Below are 23540 nucleotides of genomic sequence, written 5' to 3'. Positions count from 1 at the left end.
AATAGAAACACCAGGTCCAAGTTTGGTGGGAAAGATCTATGGTAAGCAGCTTTTGGCAAGAAAGAGCTCTTTGCAGGAAAGAGCTCTCTGCAGGAGGCCCCTTTTGTCTTGACACTAACCTTACACTAGGCACCCTCATGTTCTACTCATCTCCTGCCCTTGCACACCTGTCAAATTTTTGATCACACAATACCTTGCCTAACCTGTTGGTTCTTTCCTTAGATTAAGGAAGTAGAAATGAAGAAAGAGTAATTAACAGATGACCGGATCTCTTCCCTAGCTTCCCCTTCAGTAGTCTTGCGAACAAACTGTGTGAACAAGAAAACATCTAAAGAAAAATCTTGAGAAGTCGACAAGGCTGCACACAAGCCTGCACACAGTGGGGGATGGCGACAACTCCGACCCCCCATCTCAATGATTAACTGAGATTACTTCCCTTTTAACCTTTAAAAACTTTCATGGCCAAGCAGAATATTTGGAGGTGGTTTTGGGGGGACATTGAGTCTACCATCTCCCCAGGTTGCTGGCATTCTGATTTTTTTTTTTTAACATATATTTATTTATCTAGGCTGCGCCGGGTCTCAGTTGTGGCATGAGGGGTCTTTCAGTTGCAGCACGCGGGCTTCTTAGTTGCAGCACGTGAACTCCTAGTTGTGGCATGCATGCGGGATCCAGATCCCTGACGAGGGATGGAACCCGGGCCCCCTGCATTGGGAGCGCAGAGTCTTACCCACTGGACCACCAGGGAAATCCCCGGCATTCTGATTAAAGCAACTTTCCTTTCTACCAACATCTGCCTCTCTCAGGTAATGATTTTTGAGTGGCGAGCAGCAGACTTGATTCAGTAACACTATTTCTTACCTATCTTCAGTCTCCCAAACTGAACACCAGGCCACTGACAAATATATTGAGAAGACCATGGGTCCCAACTTCGGGATCCAAGCTCTGGTTGAGCCACTCGTTAGCTTGTGATCTTAGACAAATGTGGCTCCTCCCTCTAGTTTGTCCCATCCCTAAAACCAGGATGCAATCCATGCTGGCCGCACACCACAGTGGGAGCTTAGCCTGTGGGGTAAGGGGCCTTCTGAGCCTCACTTTCCCCCTCTGTAAACTGGGGAGCTGTGGACCTGTGGGGTTCTGTCTGCCCAGCACCTCTCCTTTTTCTCCGGGTAACACCAGCTCCACTCCTCTGAGGAAGCTCTCTTGCCCCCTCCACCTGGTTCCGCTGCGGCTGTAGCAGCGCCCCAGGACCACCCTGGTCAAGGGTAAGCCAACCACAGAACAAGGAAGAGACTGAGGCCAACACGCAATGAGATGTGGGCAGTCCTGGTGGTCTGAAGTCCCTGAATTCACACTTGCTCTTTCAAACATATGTGCAAATAAACCCCTTCCTTCTTTAAAAGCAATAACCACAACTCGCAAACCACCCTCCACTCCCCCACCCAAAAAATAAAAAACGGAAACCAAAAGCCAACCCCTCTCTCCCAATTTTGCTTTGGGCTGGTGACCAAGTGGGAGCGACCATCTCAGACTTGTTCTTAACTTTCCTCTCCCTGGCCCTGTGCCGAGAAGCTCATACAGCAAACACATGATTTGATGTTCAGGGTAGAGTTCAAAGGGATGATTAAATATCAACATCAAGTTAGGAGGGGCCATTATGGGGCCCCTGCCTAGGTTTTAATTCTTTGTATGCTGAGGCCCAAACAAACAAACAAAAATAGGCTTTAACTGAAATAGGGGAGATTCATAGTCACCTAGAAGAAAAATTCTCATTTGTCAGAGTTCCAAGCTCCCGAAATGGGAGAGCAAGGCTGGTACCAGGAGCTCCGTCCCAGCATCTCCTGGAAGAGAGGACCAGGACCCACAAGGCCCCACCCTCCATCTCAGTGGGCAGTTTGAGCTGACAGCCTTCACTTGCCCTTCTCTTTCCGTCCAAAGCTGACTCCCCAGGGTCGGAAGAGGAAAAGTGGGACCTTGAATGTTGCTGGGGGCCATTGGGATCTCTGAGGCTCACTTCCTTGGGCACGCAGAGTTACTAGCTTGTGTAGCAGGTCCTGGGCCCAAAGAGAACCCTATAGGGAAGGACGAAGTGATTAGGACTCTTATAGTAAAGACAGCAAGTTGCACTTAATGGGATTATCGGGCAACGAAAACTGCTGGGGCTTTAGGGAGCTGTGCCTTTGTCAGTGCCTTTGGGGTACGTGCCAGGCTGGGGTCAGACCTAGGGCTTGTGTTCAAAACCCATGAAGCAGAACAAGGCAAGTCTGGCTTAGAGCTTTGGGAACTCAACCACGAGGTGCTTGGCTTCTCAAGGGAGGCGCTGGGGCAAGGAGTGAGGGAGGATCCAGGAAGTGGTTGTTTTTGAAAATAATCCAAGGAGGAAAGGATTTGATCTTTCACTGTAAAAGCTTCCAAACTGTTTGAACTGTTTATCAGGACCATGCGATGATACTGAAAAGAAACTGGTTTATAGTGTTGAATCATCTCCAAACAATTTTTTTCTTTTTCCACTTAATTTCTATCAGGTCAGACTCTTGGCTTTGGTGAAAGTCAGAGGAAAAAGTCATCCCACACAGAGTGGGCCGGGTTTCCTCTGAGACACCATCCCTCTCTCTCCACCGTCTTTTGGCCATGGCTGTGCAGGTGGGGATGAGATGGGGCTGTTTGCTAAATGCAATCCCCAGGCTGGGCTTTGACTGACTGGAGCTCAGGCCTTACTGGGCAAGGGGTGCTGACTGGCCAGGGTTGTCATAACTGATGATCAGTCCATCCGTCCTCTGAATGGGGAGGAGGAATTGATGGGACAGGGTATAGCATAAGGAAGGTCGCGTCCCACGGTGGTCCTGAAGAAGCAGCATGAAGTCTGGTGGGTCATTAAGTCATTTCACAAGTAAGGCCGTGAACCTGGATATATGCTCAGAAACGGATCCAGTGCTTAGCCTGGGCGGGACGTACCAGCAGCAGCTTAGAGTGGTAAAGTTGTGTACCCCGAGCCATTGGCAGGGGCCCTGCTCCAGGCCAGAGACGCCCCCAGGAGGAGCCACACCTGGGCCTGGAACATCACCCTGAATAGCTCTCCATCCCTCGCCAAACACAGCCCTGACGGGGGCCAAGTTCCAAATTTCATGGCTTTGGAACATCATAGTTACCCTTAAAGAATGTATATCAAGGCTAGGGAATCTTTGGGTCAATTTGTGTGAATGTTCTTCAGTTATATCTAATCTCAGTGTTACTTGGAATTGTTCGACCAAAGCAAAAGCTAGCCTCAGGTGTCTCTGTTAAGTGGAATAGGGTTGTCTTAACTGTCCAAGTTTTTTTCAGGGTTGCAAAATGATGTTTCCCAGACGCTCTCTGTCTCCCATGCTTCCTCTTCGGATTTACTGGTGTCAGCCATTATCTTACTCCTGATTTGTCATTTGCCACTTTTTTTCTACCCCAAATACTCAGCATCAATGTGGGTGTCAGAGAGATCCTGCCGCCTGAAATCTCTCCTCACTCTTCCCTCTATGGTCCTGGTCTTGATGCAGACAGCAAGAACAGTGCCCTCTGTAGGCCACTGCCGGAATATATCAGCCTCCTCTTTATTTACGCAGAACAGTGATTTCATAATCGCTGTAACCATCAACCACAGTAGACGAGCTTAAAAAAATTTTCACACATCAGAATATTTTTCTTTAATAAATTTATTTATTTTTATTTGGCTGCATTGGGTCTTTGTTGCTGCGCGCGGGCTTTCTCTAGTTGCGCTGAGCAGGCTCTACTCTTGGTTGCGGTGCGCGGGCTTCTCACTGCAGTGGCTTCTCTTGTTGCAGAGCCCGGGCTCTAGGCTCACGGGCTCTAGAGCGCAGGCTCAGGAGTTGTGGCGCACGGGCTTAGCTGCTCTGCGGCACGTGGGATCTTCCCGGGCCAGGGATCGAACCCATGTCCCCTGTGTTGGCAGGCGGATTCTTAACCACTGTGCCACCAGGGAAGCCCCAAAATGGTTTTATATTGCATTTAATTGGCATTTGCTGCAGATGGCAATATGGTTTTGTTCTTTTCAGACACTTTACTCCTACAATCTACACTTTACTCCTAGAATCTACAGTTGCTTGGCGACATAAGCCGATGCTGCAATTGGTTTATTAATTTGCCATTATAAGCCTGCTGCCTTTAGAACTGCAAAATGTTCCTGACAACTTCAACATAGTGGCTATCCGGAGGGCAGCTTCTTCTGACTCCCAGGCTGCAGGAACTTCTTAATTGTAGGGATGTTGCTGATTCTTGTTTTAAATGCCTGAAATGTGAAACAGTAAAATCAGGGTCTCAAGAGCAGTCACAACCTTTAAGGAAAAACCAAAACTTTGTCATGAGAGGGAGAAGCTGAGACTGTCAGCTTGTGAGGCCCAGAGTGTTGACTCCAAGTTAATCCTCAATACACATTTCCTGGGTATTCCTGAGAAGGGTAATAAAATTGCTGGCCTGCTTAGCATTAGTGAAATTTTCTTACTGAAGAATCATTGAGGGACTTCCCTGGTGGTGCAGTGGTTAAGAATCTGCCTGCCAAGGCAGGGGACACTAGTTTGATCCCTGGTCTAGGAAGATCCCACATGCTGCGGAGCAACTAAGCCCGTGTGCCACATCTACTGAGCCTGTGCTCTAGAGCCCACGAGCTGCAACTACTGAGCCCGCGTGCTGCAACTACTGAAGCCCGTGCACCTAGAGCTTGAGCTCTGCAACAGGAGAAGCCACCACCAGGAGAAGCCTGTGTACTGCAACAAAGAGTAGCCCCTGTTCACCACAACTAGAGAAATCCCATGCTCAGCAACGAAGCTCCAATGCAGCCAAAATAAATAAATACATTTAAAAAAGAAAAATTGACACCAGTAGGTAATGCATATTAATAACTCTAGAAATTCATATTTCTTGAAGTATCAATTCCTGTTCTAGGAATTTATTATAAGGGAATAAGTATGGGTATGAAATAACTATAAGAATGTTAGCACAATGAAAAACTAGAAATAACCTATGATTCTAGGAAAATATAACTGATGATATAAATTATGTTACCTCCCTGCAAGAAATATAAGTCAGCAATTTAAAATGATATTATATATATATAAAAGGAAGGAGGAAGATCCCTGTATTGACAGAGAATGCAATGCATTGCATCGTTTAGTTAAAAAAAAAAAAAGCCCAGGGCAGAACATAATATACACTATTTTCTGTCTTGTATGAGAAAGTGGGAGGAGGGGAGATAGGTATATATTTATATTTTCTTATATCTGCATAAATAGGAACCCTGGAAGGGTACACAGGAAACCAATAAAAAAGATTATGGGGGTGGGAAGGTGGGAGGGCAGTGGTGAGAATGAGATTCCATAATTAATGCTGTTTTTATATTAGTTCTGATTTTTCAAAAAGATGTGACTCTATTGCTTAATGAAAATAAAATAAAATGATATTGCAGAAGAAATTGACATGTAAATAAACACATACATGTGTTGACATGTAAAAAAATGTTAAAAGCAGGCCACAGAACAATATTTAGTATGATGCCATTTGGGAGGAAAATGTAAAATAAGACGTCAGGAAGTCTAAGGCAGAAACATTTGGCTGGTAGGATTATTGTTCTTTTTTTTCTTTCTTTTCTCCTTTTGGTTTATATGAATGCCTTATGTATTTCTTTTTTAATAATTAAAAAATGCTATTCTTAAACTACAAAACCTATGGTCACCTATTAGAGAAAATGTTTGTAAGGAATTGGAATAGAAGCCAGGTAAGGTCTGGCAGTGGCAGGAATCATAGAGAGAGGTCTGAGAATGGGCAACACATCAGGAAAGAGGCAGTGCTGTCTTGTAATAAGGAAGAACAAATCTGACTCCATATTAGATCTGGTCCTTTTCCTGTGCTTAGTCATGCTGGCTTTGCACCTTTTGTAAAAGAATGTTGCCTGTGGCCTGAAATATACAGGATAGCCTATTTTCAGGGCTCTAACCTTTAAGACTCCATTCATATAGAGATAAAGAGTTGCAGAACAGAGAATAACATTTGTCTTGTTGAAGGTTTACAGGAACATTGTGACCTGACCTACTGGACAGCTGCAAGAACAAAGGATTCCTACGCCAGGAAGTTTGCAACAACTGACCATGCCCCTCTCTCACCTTCCCTTTAAAAGTGCTTTGCTGAGGGCTTCCCTGGTGGCGCAGTGGTTGAGAGTCCGCCTGCCGATGCAGGGGACACGGGTTCGTGCCCCGGTACGGGAAGATCCCACATGCCGCGGAGCGGCTAGGCCCATGAGCCATGGCCGCTGAGCTTGCGCGTCCGGAGCCTGTGCTCCGCAACGGGAGAGGCCACAACAGTGAAAGGCCCGCGAACCGCAAAAAAAAAAAAAAAAAGTGCTTTGCTGAAACCCTTTGAGGAGTTCAGGGTTTGGGTGCACAAGCCACCCATCTCCTTAAATGGCCCTGCAATAAACCTTTTTTTGCTCCAAACTCCCACATTTTGTTTTGTTTGGCCTCACTGTGCATTGGGCACATGAACTTGTGTTTGGTAATACTCTGAGCAGAGGCTCTGAGCAACTGAGGGGCTTCATGGGGACCCCTGGCATCAGGGGGACTTAACGGGGCAGAATGGTCTGGTAGGAGCTGGGGAGGAAAACAGCACAAGCAGACCTGTCAGCCTTGCTTCTTCAGTAAAAACACACTCAAAGCACTACAAGAAATGGAAAGCACTAAATGTTTATGCTAGAAATCAAAATAATCTATTCTTTCTCCCTCCATAAGGTATTACTTCCTAAAAATCCTATCTGAACAGAAATCTCATATCCTTTCATCACCCTTGGTTTATTCCAATTCTGTTTGGTTAGAGGTTCCATAATTACACTTTGTTTGGGGATCCTGATTAAAAATTTGGTCCAAATGCAGTACAGCTCTAACAGAGCGTCCGTTTTCTCAGATTTCACTCTTTATTCTCATCAGCAGTAGGAAATGTCACAGTCCTGGATCCTGGAGGTGGAGGAGGGGACTTGCTGCGCTGTGCACCCCCCTCCCCCAGTTCTCATCCGCCCCTCCCCCACTGCCTCCTGGGCCGAGGGGATTGGAGGGCCCTGGGAGGTGGGGACTTGGGGGGGCCATCTTAGATGTCAGCCCTACCCCGTCCTTCTCCCCGCCGTAGGATCCGAGCGCGCAGCTCTCACTGACCCGGACCCTGTGCCACACCCGCCTCGGCCAAATAGATCCCTGCAGCCTACATTTTCAAAGACAGGGAAATGCCGGGGTTTAGCTTTCTTCACTGTTAAAGCTGGGTTTTCCTCTTTTTCCTCTGGGGGTTGGAACGCAGCCAGCGCCACCATAGTCATAAGGTTCAGGATGCCATCGGCATACATGTAGATCCTGACAAGACAGGTGGACTCTCAGTCCGAGAGGAACCTTTGAATATGGGGTTTCCTGATCCGCCACTCTTTTTGGTGCAATTAGATATTGGGGAAATGACTTTTTTTTTTAAATTGAGGTAGTTGATTTACAATGTTGTGCTAGTTTCCGGTGATTCCGTTATACATACATATATCTATTTTTTCTTCAGATTCTTTTCCCTTATAGGTTATTACAAAATATTGAGTATAGTTTCCTGTGCTATACAGTAGGTATAGTACTGAACAGGTCCCCTGACTGCAAATCCAGATAAAATTGTGTAGTTTCAAGTCTTTGTTTTGTCTTAAGTTTACTCATCTCTGGTGAAACCGAACTATTCCTGGGAGGAAGAACCCAATCACCCTCAGCCAGGCCTAGCACAGTGCTCAGCAGAGTGGATGCCTGTGGTGTATAAATGCAAAAACCAAAACCAAAACCGTGGCCACTAATCTTCACCCTTCAGTATTTGTGATCGAATGGGGCCGCTCTTCCCATCAGTAGATGGGGTCTGCTGCCTGGGCTGACCTCATGACTTGCTTTGAATCTAAAAAAAAAAAAAAAAAAGGTTCTGATGAACGTAGGGGCAGGACAGGAATAAAGATGCAGACGTAGAGAATGGACTTGAGGACATGGGGAGGGGGAAGGGTAAGCTGGGACGAAGTGAGAGAGTGGCATGGACATATATACACTACCAAACGTAAAATAGATAGCTAGTGGGAAGCAGCTGCACAGCACAGGGAGATCAGCTCGGTGCTTTGTGACCACCTAGAGGGGTGGGATAGGGAGGGTGAGAGGGAGATGCAAGAGGGAGGGGATATGGGGATATACGTATGCATATAGCTGATTCACTTTGTTATACAGCAGAAACTAACACAACGTTGTAAAGCAATTATACTGAAATAAAGATATTAAAAAGAATACATACCATGATATCCCACCCATATCAAGCAGAGTCTTCCATATTTCTTTAATCAAATTACAAGTGGATTTAGTGTTTTCTTAGAGTTTTTTATGCTGAGTGGCCTGTTTTATACGTGCTTTTTAAGTGTTTGTCACAAATGCAATTGATATTTGTAAAAGGGAGCTAAAACTTTCGGAAATTTGATTCAATATTGCAATAGAAGTTACTTAGAAAGTAAAATCTGGTGTGGCTTTTGCCTTCATTTGTGATTGTGAGCGTAAGTGGAGTATGTGTGTGGTTTACTGCTGTATGGAAGCGTATTTGGGAATCTTATGGGACTCTTTGTGCTCACCGTTTTCCCCCACTTATGTCTGCTCACCCCTCGCACATTCTCAAGGCACGTAGGAGGTTGAAGGATGTAACTCGGGAATCCAGAATGGGATTCCAAGGGACAGGATCACTCCCCTCCCCGCCACCACCTCCAAGCCTTCCCTGGTGCCCAAGGTAGCCCCCAAAGCCCAGGGTGACAATGAAGGAGACCCCACTTTAGATAAACAGGACTGTAAGCTGCAATCCTACCTTCCTGCCCAAAAGAAGGAAACTTTTTTTCTGGTCGTTAATAACCAGCCACTACTTCGTGTAAAAGTCTCAGCAAATGTCTGTGTGCCCCATTGATGGCTATCTCTAGCCAGCCAGCTGCCTTTCCTCACCTCTTAGCCTGGGCTCCACAATATTCTGAATTGGGCTCCCAGGTGAACGATGGAGTCTTAGCAGGACTGCAGTCCCCACCCCAAACCCGCCCAGGAGGAACTAGAATAGAAGAGACAGAGGAGGGGCCCAATATCTTTTACAATCTCACACCCTAGCCAAGAGCCAACTGTTCCCCGGGATTCAGCACTGCAAGACCCTAAGGAGACGGCCAGCTCCTGGGAGGAAGGGATCTTGGCATGGTTCCTCCACCTCCTACAGAAGCAACCCCATGTTATCCCCGACACACAGTGGCTTTTACCTCAGTGTGCCACTTTGAGAGACAAGTTTCTTCATTTGTTAAGATCTCTGTGTTGGATCTGTCATTCTTTCTTTCAACATCAAACATTCATGGAGCTCCTTCTCTGGCTACAGTTGTAGGTTTGGACACTCCAAGCATACAAAGATAAATAAGATGCAGTTCCTGTCATCGAAAACCTTACAAACCTTGTATCTAGTGATGGGAATATCCACACTACCAAGAGGTAAGTCAGAATGAAATAAGTGTTTAATAAAAGCATAATATAGTATTACAGGAATAGGTATATATTACAGAATAGATATATATAAATATGTTTGGTTATTTCAGCCCCTCCCTTCCCTGCCCCATGGCATAATAGGTTAAGGGCCTAAACCAAGTCCTTTAGTCCCTTTTCCTTGACCTCTAATGAATTTAAACAAAGATTAGGATAAACCACAGCTTGGTAATACAGAGGACCAAGTTTATGCTTCAAAAAGTAAACCCAATTCTCATTGTTAAAAAAAGTACCTTGTCAAAGCTTAAAAGAACAGGTGCAATGGAAATATTCATTCTGCCCGTGGGAAACGAAGAGCCGGGAACAAAGGAGTTCTTTCTGGATTTCACCCAAAATGCAAACACTCTGAGAACACAGCTGCTAGAAGAACCAGAACCCAGGGGGTCAAGCTGAGTCTAAACTCACGCCCACCTCTTCAACTCTGCTTTTTGTACTGACCTTGACCAACAGGTTTGTCCTGAATTAAACACACCTGGTTCTCCAAGTAGGCTCCCCTCATGAAACTTTAGACCTTGGGAAATGAGACCCCACCTCTGAAGGCTGTCGAACTTCACCTGGGTGCAGCTTTACCTGAGATGAGCAGGGGTATGCACGGCCCCACCCAGAGCCCCAGGTGCCCAAGGCAAGGTGGACAGAAAGCAGCCATAATGACATGAAAACCTTTGGATTGTGGGAGTGTGGTCCTTAGGTAACAAACATACCCTAAATCTTTTTTTTTTTGTGACCATAAAGTAAACAATGATTTATTTGATAAAAAATAGAAAGCATAAGCCACAACTTTAAAAAATTGCACTTATCAGTATTTAAAACTTTGCTCCTTAAAAGGCATTTTTAAGAAAAAGAAAAGGCAAGCCAAATATTGGTAGAAATTATTTGTAAAGCATATCTGATAAAGGGACTCATCCAGAATATATGAAGAACTCTTATATATCAATAATAAAAACAAAAATCAACAATTAAAACAGTGGGCCAAAAAAAAAAAAAAAACCAGTGGGCAAAAAATTTGAGCAGATAAAATAAAAAATTTTAAATATCTTTTAGAAAATGTGGAAGAACACGTATCTGAGTTAGGCTCTGGGTACCAGGAAAATCAAAGACCTACATCCAAATTTCAGCTCTCCCTCTCATTTGAGCAAGTTTTTTTAACCTCTCTCAGCCTCAGTTTCCTCATAGTTCCTAATTCATTTGTTTAGTGATGGAAATGTGATGTGTGCAAATTGCTGAACATAGTAAGGAATCAAAAAATGGCATGCGTGCGCACACACACACACAAACACACACTCACATATCTGTATCTCCAGATTGCAGCAATATTCACATGTGAGAAAAAAGTCAATTTTGCTTCGAAAAGGAGTGGAAGGCATTCTCTAGAAGTGTGGTTTTGGACCAGCAGCACCAGCTTTACCTGGGAACTTGTTAGAAATGTAGAATCTCAGTCCCTGGGCCAGATCTACTGAATCAGAGTCTGCATTTTTCACAAGCTCCCCAGGTGATTCACTTGTACACAGGCAGATCTCAGAGAAATTGTGGGTTCAGTTCCAGACCACAGCAATAAAGCGAATACTGCAATAAAGGGAGTCACTTGACATTTTTTTGGTTTCCCAGTGCCTGTAAAAGTTATGTTCATACTATACTGTAGTCTATTAAGTGTGAAATAGCATTATGTCTAAAAAAACAATGTACATATATTAATTAGAAAACACTATTGCTAAAAAAAATTCTGGCCATCACCTGATCCTTCGGCAAGTCATAACCTTCTTGCAGTAGTAACAGCAAAGATCACTGATCACCATAACAAATAGAATAATAATGAAAAGTTTCGAAATACCCCAAGAACTACCAAAATGCAGCACAGAGACACAAAGTGAGCAAATGCTGATTGGAAAAATGATGCTGAGAAACTTGCTTGAAGCAGTGTTGTCTCAAAACATCCATTTGTAAAAAGCGCAGTATATGCGGAGCACAATAAAACAAGGTGTGCCTGTAACTAAAATCGAGTTTGAGAAACCAGGTCTAGAGTGAAAACCCAACTAAACTACACCTGGGGCTCAGTGTGTGGCCCCAGGTTCTCCCAGGGTCTGCTGGGCAGGCACGAAGTGCAGAATCTGATGTTTAAAAACCAGGCTGATGGACTTCCCTGGTGGTGCGGTGGTTAAGAATCCGCCTGCCAATGTAGGGGACACGGGTTCGAGCCCTGGTCCGGGAAGATCCCACATGCCGCGGAGCAACTGGGCCCACGTGCCACAACTACTGAAGCCCGTGCAACCTAGAGCCCGTGCTCTGCAACAAGAGAAGCCACCGCAATAAGAAGCCCGCGCACTGCAACGAAGAGTAGCCCCTACTCACCACAAATACAGAGAGCCCTCGCACAGCAACGAAGACCCAACACAGCCAAAAAATAATAAAATAAAATAAATTAACTAAAAAAAAAAAAGCAGGCTGAGCAAATTGTGATGTGCAGGAGTGATGAGGCTAAGAACAGAGAAAGGGAAGGGGAGAGGAATTAGGGAGAATTATAAGTACGTTTCCGATGTTGGATCATTTATACTGACCCCCTTTAAAAGAAGAATTCCTAAGATGCGAGGCCTCCTCCAATCCCCAGGTTTAACCAAGTACCAGGTGTGTAGGTTCCAGCCTTGGGCAGGTCTGGAAGAGATGTCAGTTTCCTCAACTCTAAAATGAGGAGTTGGTTCAGAATTAGATCATCATCGTCTCCTCCAGTTTTAACAATCTTTCTGGTCTCATTTCTCTTCCCTTGTATTCACTCGCCCTGTGCTCCTATCTGCTGAACACACAAGTTGGGAAATCAGCCAGTCTTTTGGGGTGAAATTCTACTGATAATGTTAACAGTCGTTCTGGATAATTTAGGCAAAACAATGCACATTTTTCTTAATTTCAGTTAGGTAAAAAGCAGGCTTTTATTGAATTTTCTAGATGACGAAAGTTTTAAGGGATTAACTTAAGAAGTTGCCAGTTTTAGCAGATGCTTGGGGCCAAAATACAAGACGCCAATTCTTCTTCTTTTTTTTTAATTGGAGTCAAATTGCTTTACAATGTTGTGCAAGATGCCAATTCTAAATCTATTATCACTAGAAATATCCTTGACATTTACTCTGGCTTCTCCAATGGATAAGAACTGCCTAGCTTCATAACAACCAGCAAGATCAAAATCCATCACTAAGACAAAAAATTCTCCGAGGGAATCCTGTATTCCCCACAGAATTTAAATATGCCAGTTTGGAAAGATGTAGCATTATTCTAGCTTTAAGTGTATAATGTTTCAGAGAAAGAATATGTTAAAGTTGAAAGAACAATATTAACAGCACAACCAAGGCTTTCAGTATAGCTTTAACATTACAGCCCATTTTTTAAAAATTAATTTTTAGTGGAATATAGTTGCTTTACATTGCTGTGTTAGTTTCTACTGTACAGTAAAATGAATCAGCTATACCTATACATATATCCCCTCTTTTTTTGATTTCTTTCCTATTTAAGTCACCACAGAGTACTGAGTAGAGTTCCCTGTGCTATACAGTAGGTTCTCGTTAGTTATCCATCTTATACATAGTATCAATAGTGTATATATGTCAATCCCAATCTCCCAATTCCTCCCACCCCCACCTTTCCCCCTTGGTATCCATACAATTGTTCACTAGGTCTGCGTCTCTATTTCGGCTCTGCAAATAAGATCATCTATACCATTTTTCTAGATTCCACATATATGCATTGACATACAATATTTATTTTTCTCTTTCTTACTTCACTCTGTTATGACAGTCTCTAGGTCCATCCACATCTCTACAAATGACCCATTTTCGTTCCTTTTTACGGCTGAGTAATATTCCAGCGTATATATGTACCACATCTTCTTTATCCATTCCTCTGTTGATGGACACTTAGGTTGCTTCCATGTCCTGACTATTGTAAATAGTGCTGCAATGAACATTGGGGTGCATGTGTCTTTTTGAATTATGGTTTTCTCTGCTTATATGCCCAGTAGTGGGATTGCTGGGTCGTATGGTAGTTCTATTTTTAGTTTTTTAAGGACCCTCCATACTGTTCTTCATAGTGGCTGTATCAATTTACATGCCCACCAACAATGCATGAGGGTTCCCCTTTCTCCACACCCTCTCCAGCATTTATTGTTTGTAGATTTTTTGATGATGGCCATTCTGACTGGTGTGAAGTGACACCTCATTGTAGTTTTGATTTGTATTTCTCTAATAATTAGTGATGTTGAACATCTTTACATGTGTGTGTTGGCCATCTGCATGTCTTCTTTGGAGAATGTCTATTTAGGTCTTCTGCCCATTTTTTGATTGTTTTTTTTTTCTTTTTTTCTATATAACAAACCCACAACAAACATTATTCTCAATGGTGAAAAACTGAAAGCATTTCCTCTAAGATCAGGAACAAGACAAGGGTGTCCACTCTCACCACTATTATTCAACACAGTTTTGGAAGTCCTAGCCACGGCAATTAGAGAAGAAAAAGAAATAAAAGGAATCCAAATTGGAAAAGAAGAGGTAAAACTGTCACTGTTTGCAGATGACATACTATACACAGAAAATCCTAAAGATGCCATCAGAAAACTACTAGAGCTAATCAATGAATTTAGTAAAGTTACAGGATACAAAATTAATATACAGAAATCTCTTGCATTCCTATACACTAACAACGAAAGATCAGAAAGAGAAATTAAGGAAACAATACCATTTACCATTGCAACAAAATGAATAAAACACCTAGGAATAAACCTACCTAAGGAGGCAAAAGACCTGTATGCAGAAAACTATAAGATACTGATGAAAGGCCACTTTTAATTGATTATGAATGATTTCTCTTCTATTTTTCTATTTATGACATATTAGCAAAATACTTATTTGGTTGGATTTGACATATTAATTAGTTGGATTTGACATGCTACCAAAGGGAAAGTATCCTACAGGGAACTAGCCCCCTGGGAAAAAGAGCTCAAGTGTTTATATGGCATTTTTAAGACACAAACAACTGAACCCTATTCCAGGGTGGGGAAGGAGTAGGGGTTACTTATGTAATAGGATGGTTAGGGAGGTAGTTCTGTTACAAGCTCACATGCTAATAAGCCTCTTCTGTGGAGAGCCCTATATTTCAGTTATAGAAATGAAATTTCCTTTCCGTTAGGGTCTAATGGATTGATTCATATTGACATCTCCCCAAGGCTAACAAACTTACTTAAATGAAAAATACAGCTGAGCCGAGAAGGAGACTTCACCCCAGGTTGCTTGGAGAATAAACAAAGTGAACCACTACATGGCCCACTGCTGTTTCAAGACTGGAGCAAGTCCTAGAAAAATTTGTGCCTGGACTTGACTTAGATACTCCTGCTTTCAAGTTGGTGCCATCCCCTGGGGAGGCAGGACCCCAGAGGAAGACCCCAGTGTCACATCATTTGGACTGAATCTTCCAAGCATCCGAGGAAGGCAGGAGGTTGAGTTTACCCGTTAGGCACCTGGCACAGAGTGGGTGATGCCTGTGTTCTTTCCAACTGTGTCCAAAAACATGAGATTTGGCAGAGGAGAAAAAAAGTGTAATGGCTCAAGAATTAATAAATGCTTAAGTTCTACCAAGCGTGTTATCAACTGAAGCACCACCTGACTCTTACATACTTACTTCTGAAATTACATTTAACGTCCAACACGGTGTGGGGGGCATTTTAACGTATAATATTATGCACATTTCATGCACAAGCAATGGAAGTCTTCAAAGGCTTTGTCTAGATGTACATTTGCATCTCGTTTTCATTTATGTATCGACTCGAAAGAAAAAAATATCTCTGCCTTTTATTTGATATAAAAAAGTTTAGAAATAATAGTCATTAAGTTAACCATAAAGTTAAAACAACCGCTAACTACAAGTTGCAAATTTGGCCATAAAAACTATCCAACCAAGGCCAAAAAGAGTGGATAAGAACATCATCACTAACCTTAGCTTTTCCTGGCTCTTGTCTTGGGGTGCTGTGGGTGGATTAAGTGAGGGTTTATAACCCTTTCCATTCTAATTGAAATCTCCACCCCCTCAAGGGACTGGCCAATGAGCATTCCAGTTTGTACACACCTCTGGGGCTTCACTTTACATCCCTTGTTTGGGTATTTGATAGAGCATCAGGATACTCAAGTAAGAAGAAAGTAAGATGCCACTAGCTCATTCAACAAATATTTACTAAGTACCACTCTGTGTCAGGTGCCGTTTTAGGCTCTGGGTCTACAATGGTAGGCATGACAGACCCAGTGTCATCGGTGGTGCTTACATTCTAGTTGGGGAAGATAGGCAGTATAAATATATAAACAAATAAAGGCAGTGTATTCAAAATAATAATGGTAACAATATATCACATGATTATAGCTTATGAATAAATGAGATCTACGACGATAGTGTTATAAGTGGTAGGAGGGAGGAATTGGGAATATAGTTATAAGGTACCCGCACTACCCGTGAAGTGGTATAGCGTTATCTCAAAGTGGTCTTAGTGTAGTTGTATAAACATATTGGAAACTTTAGAACAACCACTAAAACTTAAAAACAACAACAACAAAAAACAACTATAATTGACATGCTAAGAGAGGAGAGAAAATGGAATCATATAAAATGCTCAGTTAAAACCAGAGAAGCACTGCAAAGTAAAGGAGCTGTTATCGTGGAGGATTCCTGGACTGAATGTCAATATTATGACATTGCGTGAGTGTGTTTCGTGTTTGGTAATTGCAATCATTGTTGCTTTTGTTGTGGCTATCCATTTACAATGCCTGGTGTCAGTTTATTTATCTCTTGTAAAAATAAAATACAGTGTGTGTGAAAATAAATAAATAAATAATAATAAAATAAAATAAAACCAGAGAAGGCAGAAAAAGAGTGGAAGACAAAAAAAAGGTGGGGGGAGAAACAAAGAACCAGGGCAACAAGTAGAAAACAGCCACAAACATGGTAGAGATTAATGCAACTACATCAATAATCATTTTAAATGTGAATGTCTTAAATACACCAATTTTAAGACAGAGGCTATTGTGAGTGGCTTAAGACCCAATTCTATGTTTTCCATAAGAAACCCACTTTAAATATAAAGACACAGATTGATCAAACAGAGAAGATTGCCAGGGGGTGTCGAGTGCTCTGAAGAAAATAAAATAGGGTGGTGAGAAAGAGGTATGGAATGTGTGGGGTGAGCTACAGAGTTCGTGATCAGAGGGTTCCCTTAGGTGGGGATGTTGGCGCTAATAGAGCAAGGAGCCCACCATGGAATCTTCTGGAAAGAGGGAACATGAGCAGGTATGAGAGCTGGGGCTGGCGGCTGTTTGCCGCAGACACTGCCCCCTAGAATTCACCTTCTGCTGACCCGTCCCGTCCCCAGGAGCCTGGCACCTCCATGCATCGCCCCGCCCCCCAGGCACCTGGTCCAGAGCGTCAGGCGTTCCCTCGGGCACCCAGTCTGCCAAAGCCCCTCTGAGTGGCTTAGGCTGGGTCCCAGGCTCATTAGGCGCTGCAGCTCCTCCTCTGTCAGACACCAGAGCCCCACACCCGTCCAGCTCCCCCTTTTGTCCCAGACACTGGAGGACCCACGAAGGCGTGCACTTTTACCCCGTTGGCTCAGCTGCTGTGGTGTCTAGCCGGTGAGCCTCGTGGGTGCCCTCTGCTCCGGCTCCCGGCCTCACGGGTCCTACCTAGTTCATTCCTGAACGCTCAACACACTGACGTCTTTGAGGACAACCATCCACTGCCTGACCGCCTGCTCTTTCACCGGAGTCCGGTGGCTCGTGAAGATGGGAGGGTGGAGGGTGTTGAGACTAAAGGGTCTGGACCCAAAAGCTGGGGGACTCCACCTGTGCAGGATGGGGAAGGGGAGATTGTTTCCAACGTGGGAAGTGAACTGCGCAATTTAAGGTCACGTGACCGTGAGCAGAAAGACGCGGGAACCTGTCTTCAGAGGAAGCAGATTGGCCTGTCCTATTTATTTTCTCTAATCCTCCAATTCAGTGCAGAAGCCAACTTCCTCCCTGGTTGTTTTCTCAAAGAGCCAGCCTTGAGGGCCCTCTTGTGTCTAAGAGAATTAAAACTCCCAAAGCACTGTTTGCACTATGGCTTACAGTCTACACAGCAGGCCCTTGAGTAATAGTATCAGGCAGTGGCCCTGGGTAGTAGAATCCCGCCCAAATGGTCTTAGCTCAAATTTCCTGCCGTCCCATAAAACTCAATGATAGAGAGCCCTCGGTGTTATCAAGTCAATGTCTGGTTCCCACGTGTAAATTAATCTCCAAATGAGTGTAAAGCATTTCCCCTCCCTGAAGAGTTGGAAGGAGTAATCCAAAAGCCCGCCCTCGCTCAGAAACCAACTGCAGGTTCAGGGAGTGTCCCCCAAACACCCTCAGGTCTGGTAATCTGCTGGAAGTACTCGCAGAGCTCACAGAAAACGGCCCTACTCACAGCTTCGGTTTATTACACGGAGAGGATACAGATAGAAATCGGCCCAGGGAAGAGATGCACAGGGCAGAGTCCAGGAGTGTTCCAGGCTTGGAGCGCCCAGAGGTCTTCGTTCTGCAGAGCCATGGACAGCGCTAACTCCTCCTGACAAGCATGTGTGACAACAGAATTCTGTCACTGGGGAAGCCCACCCGCGTCTGAGGCCAGAAGTTTACAGGAGCGCCATCGTGTGGGCATGACTGACCGCCCACGTGGCTGATCTGTCTCCAGCCCCTCCAGAGTGGAGCTGACCCCACATGACCCGGAGCCCCTGCCCAACATCATATTGTTGGTGCGGCTCAAAGCCTACACCCGAAATCATATAGTTGTTATCTGGCTGGCCCAGGGCCCCTGGCAAACAGAGATACTTCTAACGGGCGTGTCTCTGGATAGTAAAATCCCACCAAAATGGTAGGAGAGGTTCCAAGGCTTACAGATCACCTCCCAGAAGCCAAGGCCAGACCTGTCTCTGGGGAAGGTGAGACTCTTTACTGCATCCCCATCCCCATTTTCTTCTTTTTGTTCTCTTGCTCCCAGGAGGCTGGCGGAAACATCAGCCGGGACCACCAGTGCTCCTCGGGCCCGCCCGGTGGTGCGCCTGCTGCCCTGCCTCTGCTCCTTTAGTAGTTCTAAATATTAGAGCGACGACAGAGTGCTTGCATTGTGAAAATGTGAAGACAGAGAACAATCTTCACGTCTGCGTTGCATTTTCCTCTAATAAAACCCTGAGGGGCTTGCATTGACTGGGACAGGCATTAAGGATCACCTCGCAACTGTCTGTTTTTCACATCTGGGCAAAAATCCCTCCTGTAGTAAGGAATGAGTGTGTCCACTTTATGAGACGCGGATCAAACACTTGCCTTTTTCCCGTTTTTAAATTCCTAATTATTAGACACTCTCAAAGCGGCAATTCTTTCTTTTCTAAAATTACTTCTGCTGTTGACACATCTATCTTGCCTACTGCGTGGTGAATTTTTTCTAAAGCAAAATATTCTGATCTAGGCCTCTGATCTAAGGGTCTCCTGGCACCATGCTTGGCACATAACAGGTGCTCAATTAATATTTGAGATGTAAGTCAACACATGTTTAAAGCAGTATTAATAAGCCATACTTTTAGTTCTGAAATGCAAAAAATTAGAAGCCTCCAAATAACCGTTTGGGTAGTAAGAGGACAAAAGTTAAATATATTTTATTTTCTTATACTTGTGTCAAATATAACTGGAAGGATTATACAAGTGATAATGATGTTTGCCTGTAGGGAGCAGAACCAAAGAAAACTGGGGGACAGGGCTGAAAAGAACACTTCCAACTGTATAGCCTTTTATACTTTTTTGATATTTGAACCATGTGAATGTATTCCAAACGATTTAATTTAAAAATTCTAGCAGCAGGGCAATGAATTGTAAATCCTTTATTTTGGCAAATATCAATGGCATTCATTACTACCATGGATCTATTATTATTATAGCTCAGAGGAGAGTTACTATCTAGTGAATCCCATTGTTATTAGACACTGAAAACAGGAAGAGACTGGAGGGGGTTGAGAATGGGATAAGGAGAGGAGAAAAGAAGCTCAGGGGACAACATGAAGTCCTACCCATCCTTGTTACCAGGAAATGAGTAGACAGAGCAGATCTAACTTAAATGCCAGCCCCTCCAAAAAGGTGTTCAGAAGAGGTCCCATAACAATCACTCACTGGACAAAAAAGGTTGATGTTTCTAAAAGAGATCTCCTTGACATGAAAGACCAACTTAGGAACAATATACACAGCACCACGACAGAGCTGGATCACGGCAGCCTGGCTTCAGTTAAGACACAACTGTGGACACAGCGATTTCTGGGGGACAGCGCTCACTCACAACTGTGCTGCTGTCCTACGGCATGAAGACGTTGTACACGGTTCTCACATAGATGTCATCCGGGGGAGGCTTCCTCTTGCTGCCAGGTTCAAGGAATTTCTTAATTGTAGGGATATTACTTATTTTCACTGTGAACTCCTGCAAAGGGAAAACGCAAAAGTTCAAGGCTAAAAGCAAAGGTATTCACTTCTACGAAAATAGGGCGGTGCAAAATGGCCCATCAGTTTGGGGTTAGTAGATGCAAACTATTACATATAGAATGGATAAACAACAAGTTCCTACTGTACAGCACAGGGAACTATATTCAATATCCTGGGATAAACCACAATAGAAAAGAATATAAAAAAGAATGTAATAGATATGTGTATAACTGAGTCATTTTGCTGTACAGCAGAAATTAACACAACACTGTAAATCAACTATGCTTCAATAAAAAAGTAAACAAAAAAAACCCCCCAAAATGGTCCATCAGAATACATTCAATAAATATTTGCTATAGAGATCCAAATAGAACTGTCATCCAGCACCTGTTTAGGGTCTGATCTCTTGGTATGATCATTTATAATCTCTGCCAACAGTGGCTGGAATCTACGCCAGGCTCTATACAAATCTCACAGTTCATACCAAGATGTGAACTCTTTCCAGAGACAGAAAAATAAAAAAGATACTTAGGATAGGAGTATACTTGCTTAAATGAAAAAAGGAAGGACGAAAAGGACATAGGAAGTACCTCAAATGTATTGATCTCAGAAAAAATGCATTTAAATAAAAGTCACTTAAATAAAGTTGTTTTAAAAATTCATCAGATAGTACAAGTTACATTTTAAGATTCAGCTGCCTTGACAGTTTTACTCCTATTAACAAATGAATCCTCTTTCTGGCTATGTGTGAAAGATGGCCAGTTGCATTTTTTTGTAGCCTAGGGCTCAGTTATCAGATACCAGATATTCACGTTAACTGTAATGGAAGAAAAAAAATCTTATTTTTCATTCATAGAGTCAAATCTTACCAATTTTCAGTAATTAAGAAGAAAAATCCATTTGATCTGGTGAAAGTTCTGAACTATACAAAGAACTGTATATCCATCATATATAAGTATTCTAACAAAATCTTTCAAAATAAAGAGGTCATTTACTTAAAAAGCTACTATTTATTAAATGTCTACTATGTACAAAGCACAGCCTTAATTAAGCAGGCATACAAACATTCATACATATATCACTAATATTAACAAAAACTCTAATAATTATGTCAATTAATTCTACGTAAATATGACAATCTTCTCTTATTACTTATTTGAACTATTTGTATTATGGTATTTGTATTATTTGTGTTATTACCAATAATTAGAAGCTTTTTCCAAAGGATTTATCATTTCAAGATTTACCTGGGGCTTACACATGTCATGTATAATAAAAATTTTGTGACTTTTGACTTTTTTTTCCCCCTTTAATCAATGCAAGAGTGACCCTTTAATTTAATCAGATCTGGTGTTAGATTTTGAAGTCCTTTAATATTGATACTTGACCTGTTCAGGTATTAAATTTGTTTACACAGAAGTACCTGGGATTTAAAAACAAATTGTTAGCATCATGGATGGAAAATATACACAGGTCCTTGGGCCATTTCAGGGATCTATTGGTATTAAAGTCAAACTTTAAAATGCCCGTTTCGGGCTTCCCTGGTGGCGCAGTGGTTGAGAGTCCGCTTGCTGATGCAGGGGACACAGGTTCGTGCCCCGGTCCGGGAAGTTCCCACATGCCGCGGAGCGGCTGGGTCCGTGAGCCATGGCCCCTGAGCCTGTGCGTCCGGAGCCTGTGCTCCGCGACGGGAGAGGCCACAGCAGTGAGAGGCCCGCGTACCGCAAAAAAAAAAAAAAAAAAAAAAAAAAAAAAAGAAGCCCATCTCTGTGCCTGCAGGAAGAAAGGAACAGAGAGCTAAACTATATAATGGCTATTTGTCTTGTTGAAGATTTCTGTTCTCATTTTCTGGGTCTATGTATTTAACCGGTGGTTGCTGTCCTCATTAGTATGTCCAAATGATGTTCACTAGACTTGGGAAAAAAAATTTTTTTAAAGTATATGTGTTACTACTCTTTGGAGATTTAGCGTGTGTCTCTCTTGGCTTTTGATAACTTGGTCAAAGATGTGTCCATCTGGTCTTTATAGGGGATTGGCAACCTTTCTCTATAAAGGACCAGTTAGTAAATATTCTAGGCTTTGCAGGCCATATGGTCTGTATCAGAACGACTCACCTCTGCTGTGGTAGCACAGAAGCAGCCTTAGACAACGCATAAGTGAATGGGCCTGGCTTTGTGCCAATGAAATGTATTTACGGACACTGAAATTCGAACTTCACATAATTTCATGTGTCAGGGAGTATCACTATTCTTTTGATAGTTTTTCAACCATTTAAAAATGTAAAAACCACTCTTAGCTCAAGAGTGATACAAAAACACGTGGCAGGCCTGATTTGGCCCAAGGGGCCAACCCACCAGCACAGAAGAAAGCCCATTGCATTTGGAGATAAAAGGCTAAGATTCTAGACAAAGTTGAGATACCCATTAACGAGGCCATCAGGCTGCTGACATCTTTACCCTGGGTCTCTATTTCTTCATATGTATTCAATATATTGAAGGCATTGGATGAAACTTGCTTTTTAAAGCCCTTTTCTGCTTCTAAATTCTATGATCGATCCTGTAAGAATAACACCGAAACATAAACTGAGTCACGCACAAAAGTCTGTCCTTGGAATTTGAGGAAGAAGAATGGTGAGAATTTTCTGGGGTGATGTTTAGGGTGCCTCTTATTAGCTCTCAGAATTCAGACTCCAAAATTTCCAATTTGAGACCATGTTATTTCTGAGAAAGGGAGCCACACCCTGATGACGAGGCTGTTTTTGACGGCGACTCTCGGGTCCTCCCGTCAGCACATACAGCACAAGCAGATGAGCAGCCCCTGGTCCCTACAGCTACGTCTACAGCAGGTCCCTACTGGCAAACTGTGTGTGGAGTTTGTTGCAAGAGTGTAGTCATGCAACAATACCGAGGGACAACTTCTTTCACACGTAAACGATCTTTCAGCTCTAAGGGTCTGGGAACCAGAAAACCAATTTCAAGTCTGCACCTTCATTTCATTTTACTAACTAGAACCTAAAAGAATTACACACACACATGTGCACACACACACATACACAGCCTACCAAACAACAGATATCGAAGGAAGGCCTAAGAGTTCTGGGCCAATCTTCTCAAACGTTGTCTTATGTACCTGGAGGTGAGGAAAGGCAGACAGGATATTAGGAATTTTCTCTTCTAGAGCCAAAATGGTCTGGAGTAGAATTATGTCTGCAAGGCTCAGCTGATTACCAACAAGAAACCTTTGTCCATGACCCCGTAAAACCTGCAGGGTATAAACATTTTACATTGGTTATAATACTTGAGATGGAGAAAATGATGAAGCTGTGGAATCAGTGCAGTATCTGAGAAGGGCTGAAACTACAACCTTGTCCTTTTATCCTTTTACGAATAACATCAACTAAGAAGAAGTTCCCTATATGAGACGGAGAGAGCAAAAAAGGTGTAGAAAGGAAAGCATCCTTAAGTATCTGCTT

At 43.1% G+C, this 23540-nt stretch overlaps 1 protein-coding gene across 1 annotated transcript in view; it reads right to left on the bottom strand.

The window, feature by feature from the left end:
* Window positions 1-3648: 3648 nt before the first annotated feature.
* Window positions 3649-23540, bottom strand: part of GSTA4 (glutathione S-transferase alpha 4) — a 31798-nt gene continuing 11906 nt past the window's right edge. Inside the window, 2 exon segments of the mRNA XM_089918623.1 lie at window positions 3649-20066; window positions 23198-23329. Coding sequence (XP_089774749.1) covers window positions 19944-20066; window positions 23198-23329 — 255 coding nt within the window. The 3' untranslated portion in view covers window positions 3649-19943.

Source organism: Delphinapterus leucas, chromosome 10, assembly GCF_059928025.1.
Source record: "Delphinapterus leucas isolate spDelLeu-1000000601 "Yukka" chromosome 10, BTC_Dleu_Yukka2, whole genome shotgun sequence".
NCBI classification, from domain to species: domain Eukaryota; kingdom Metazoa; phylum Chordata; class Mammalia; order Artiodactyla; family Monodontidae; genus Delphinapterus; species Delphinapterus leucas.
The sequence above is the reverse complement of the archived record's forward strand: the minus strand, read 5'-3'. Positions and strand labels throughout refer to the sequence as shown.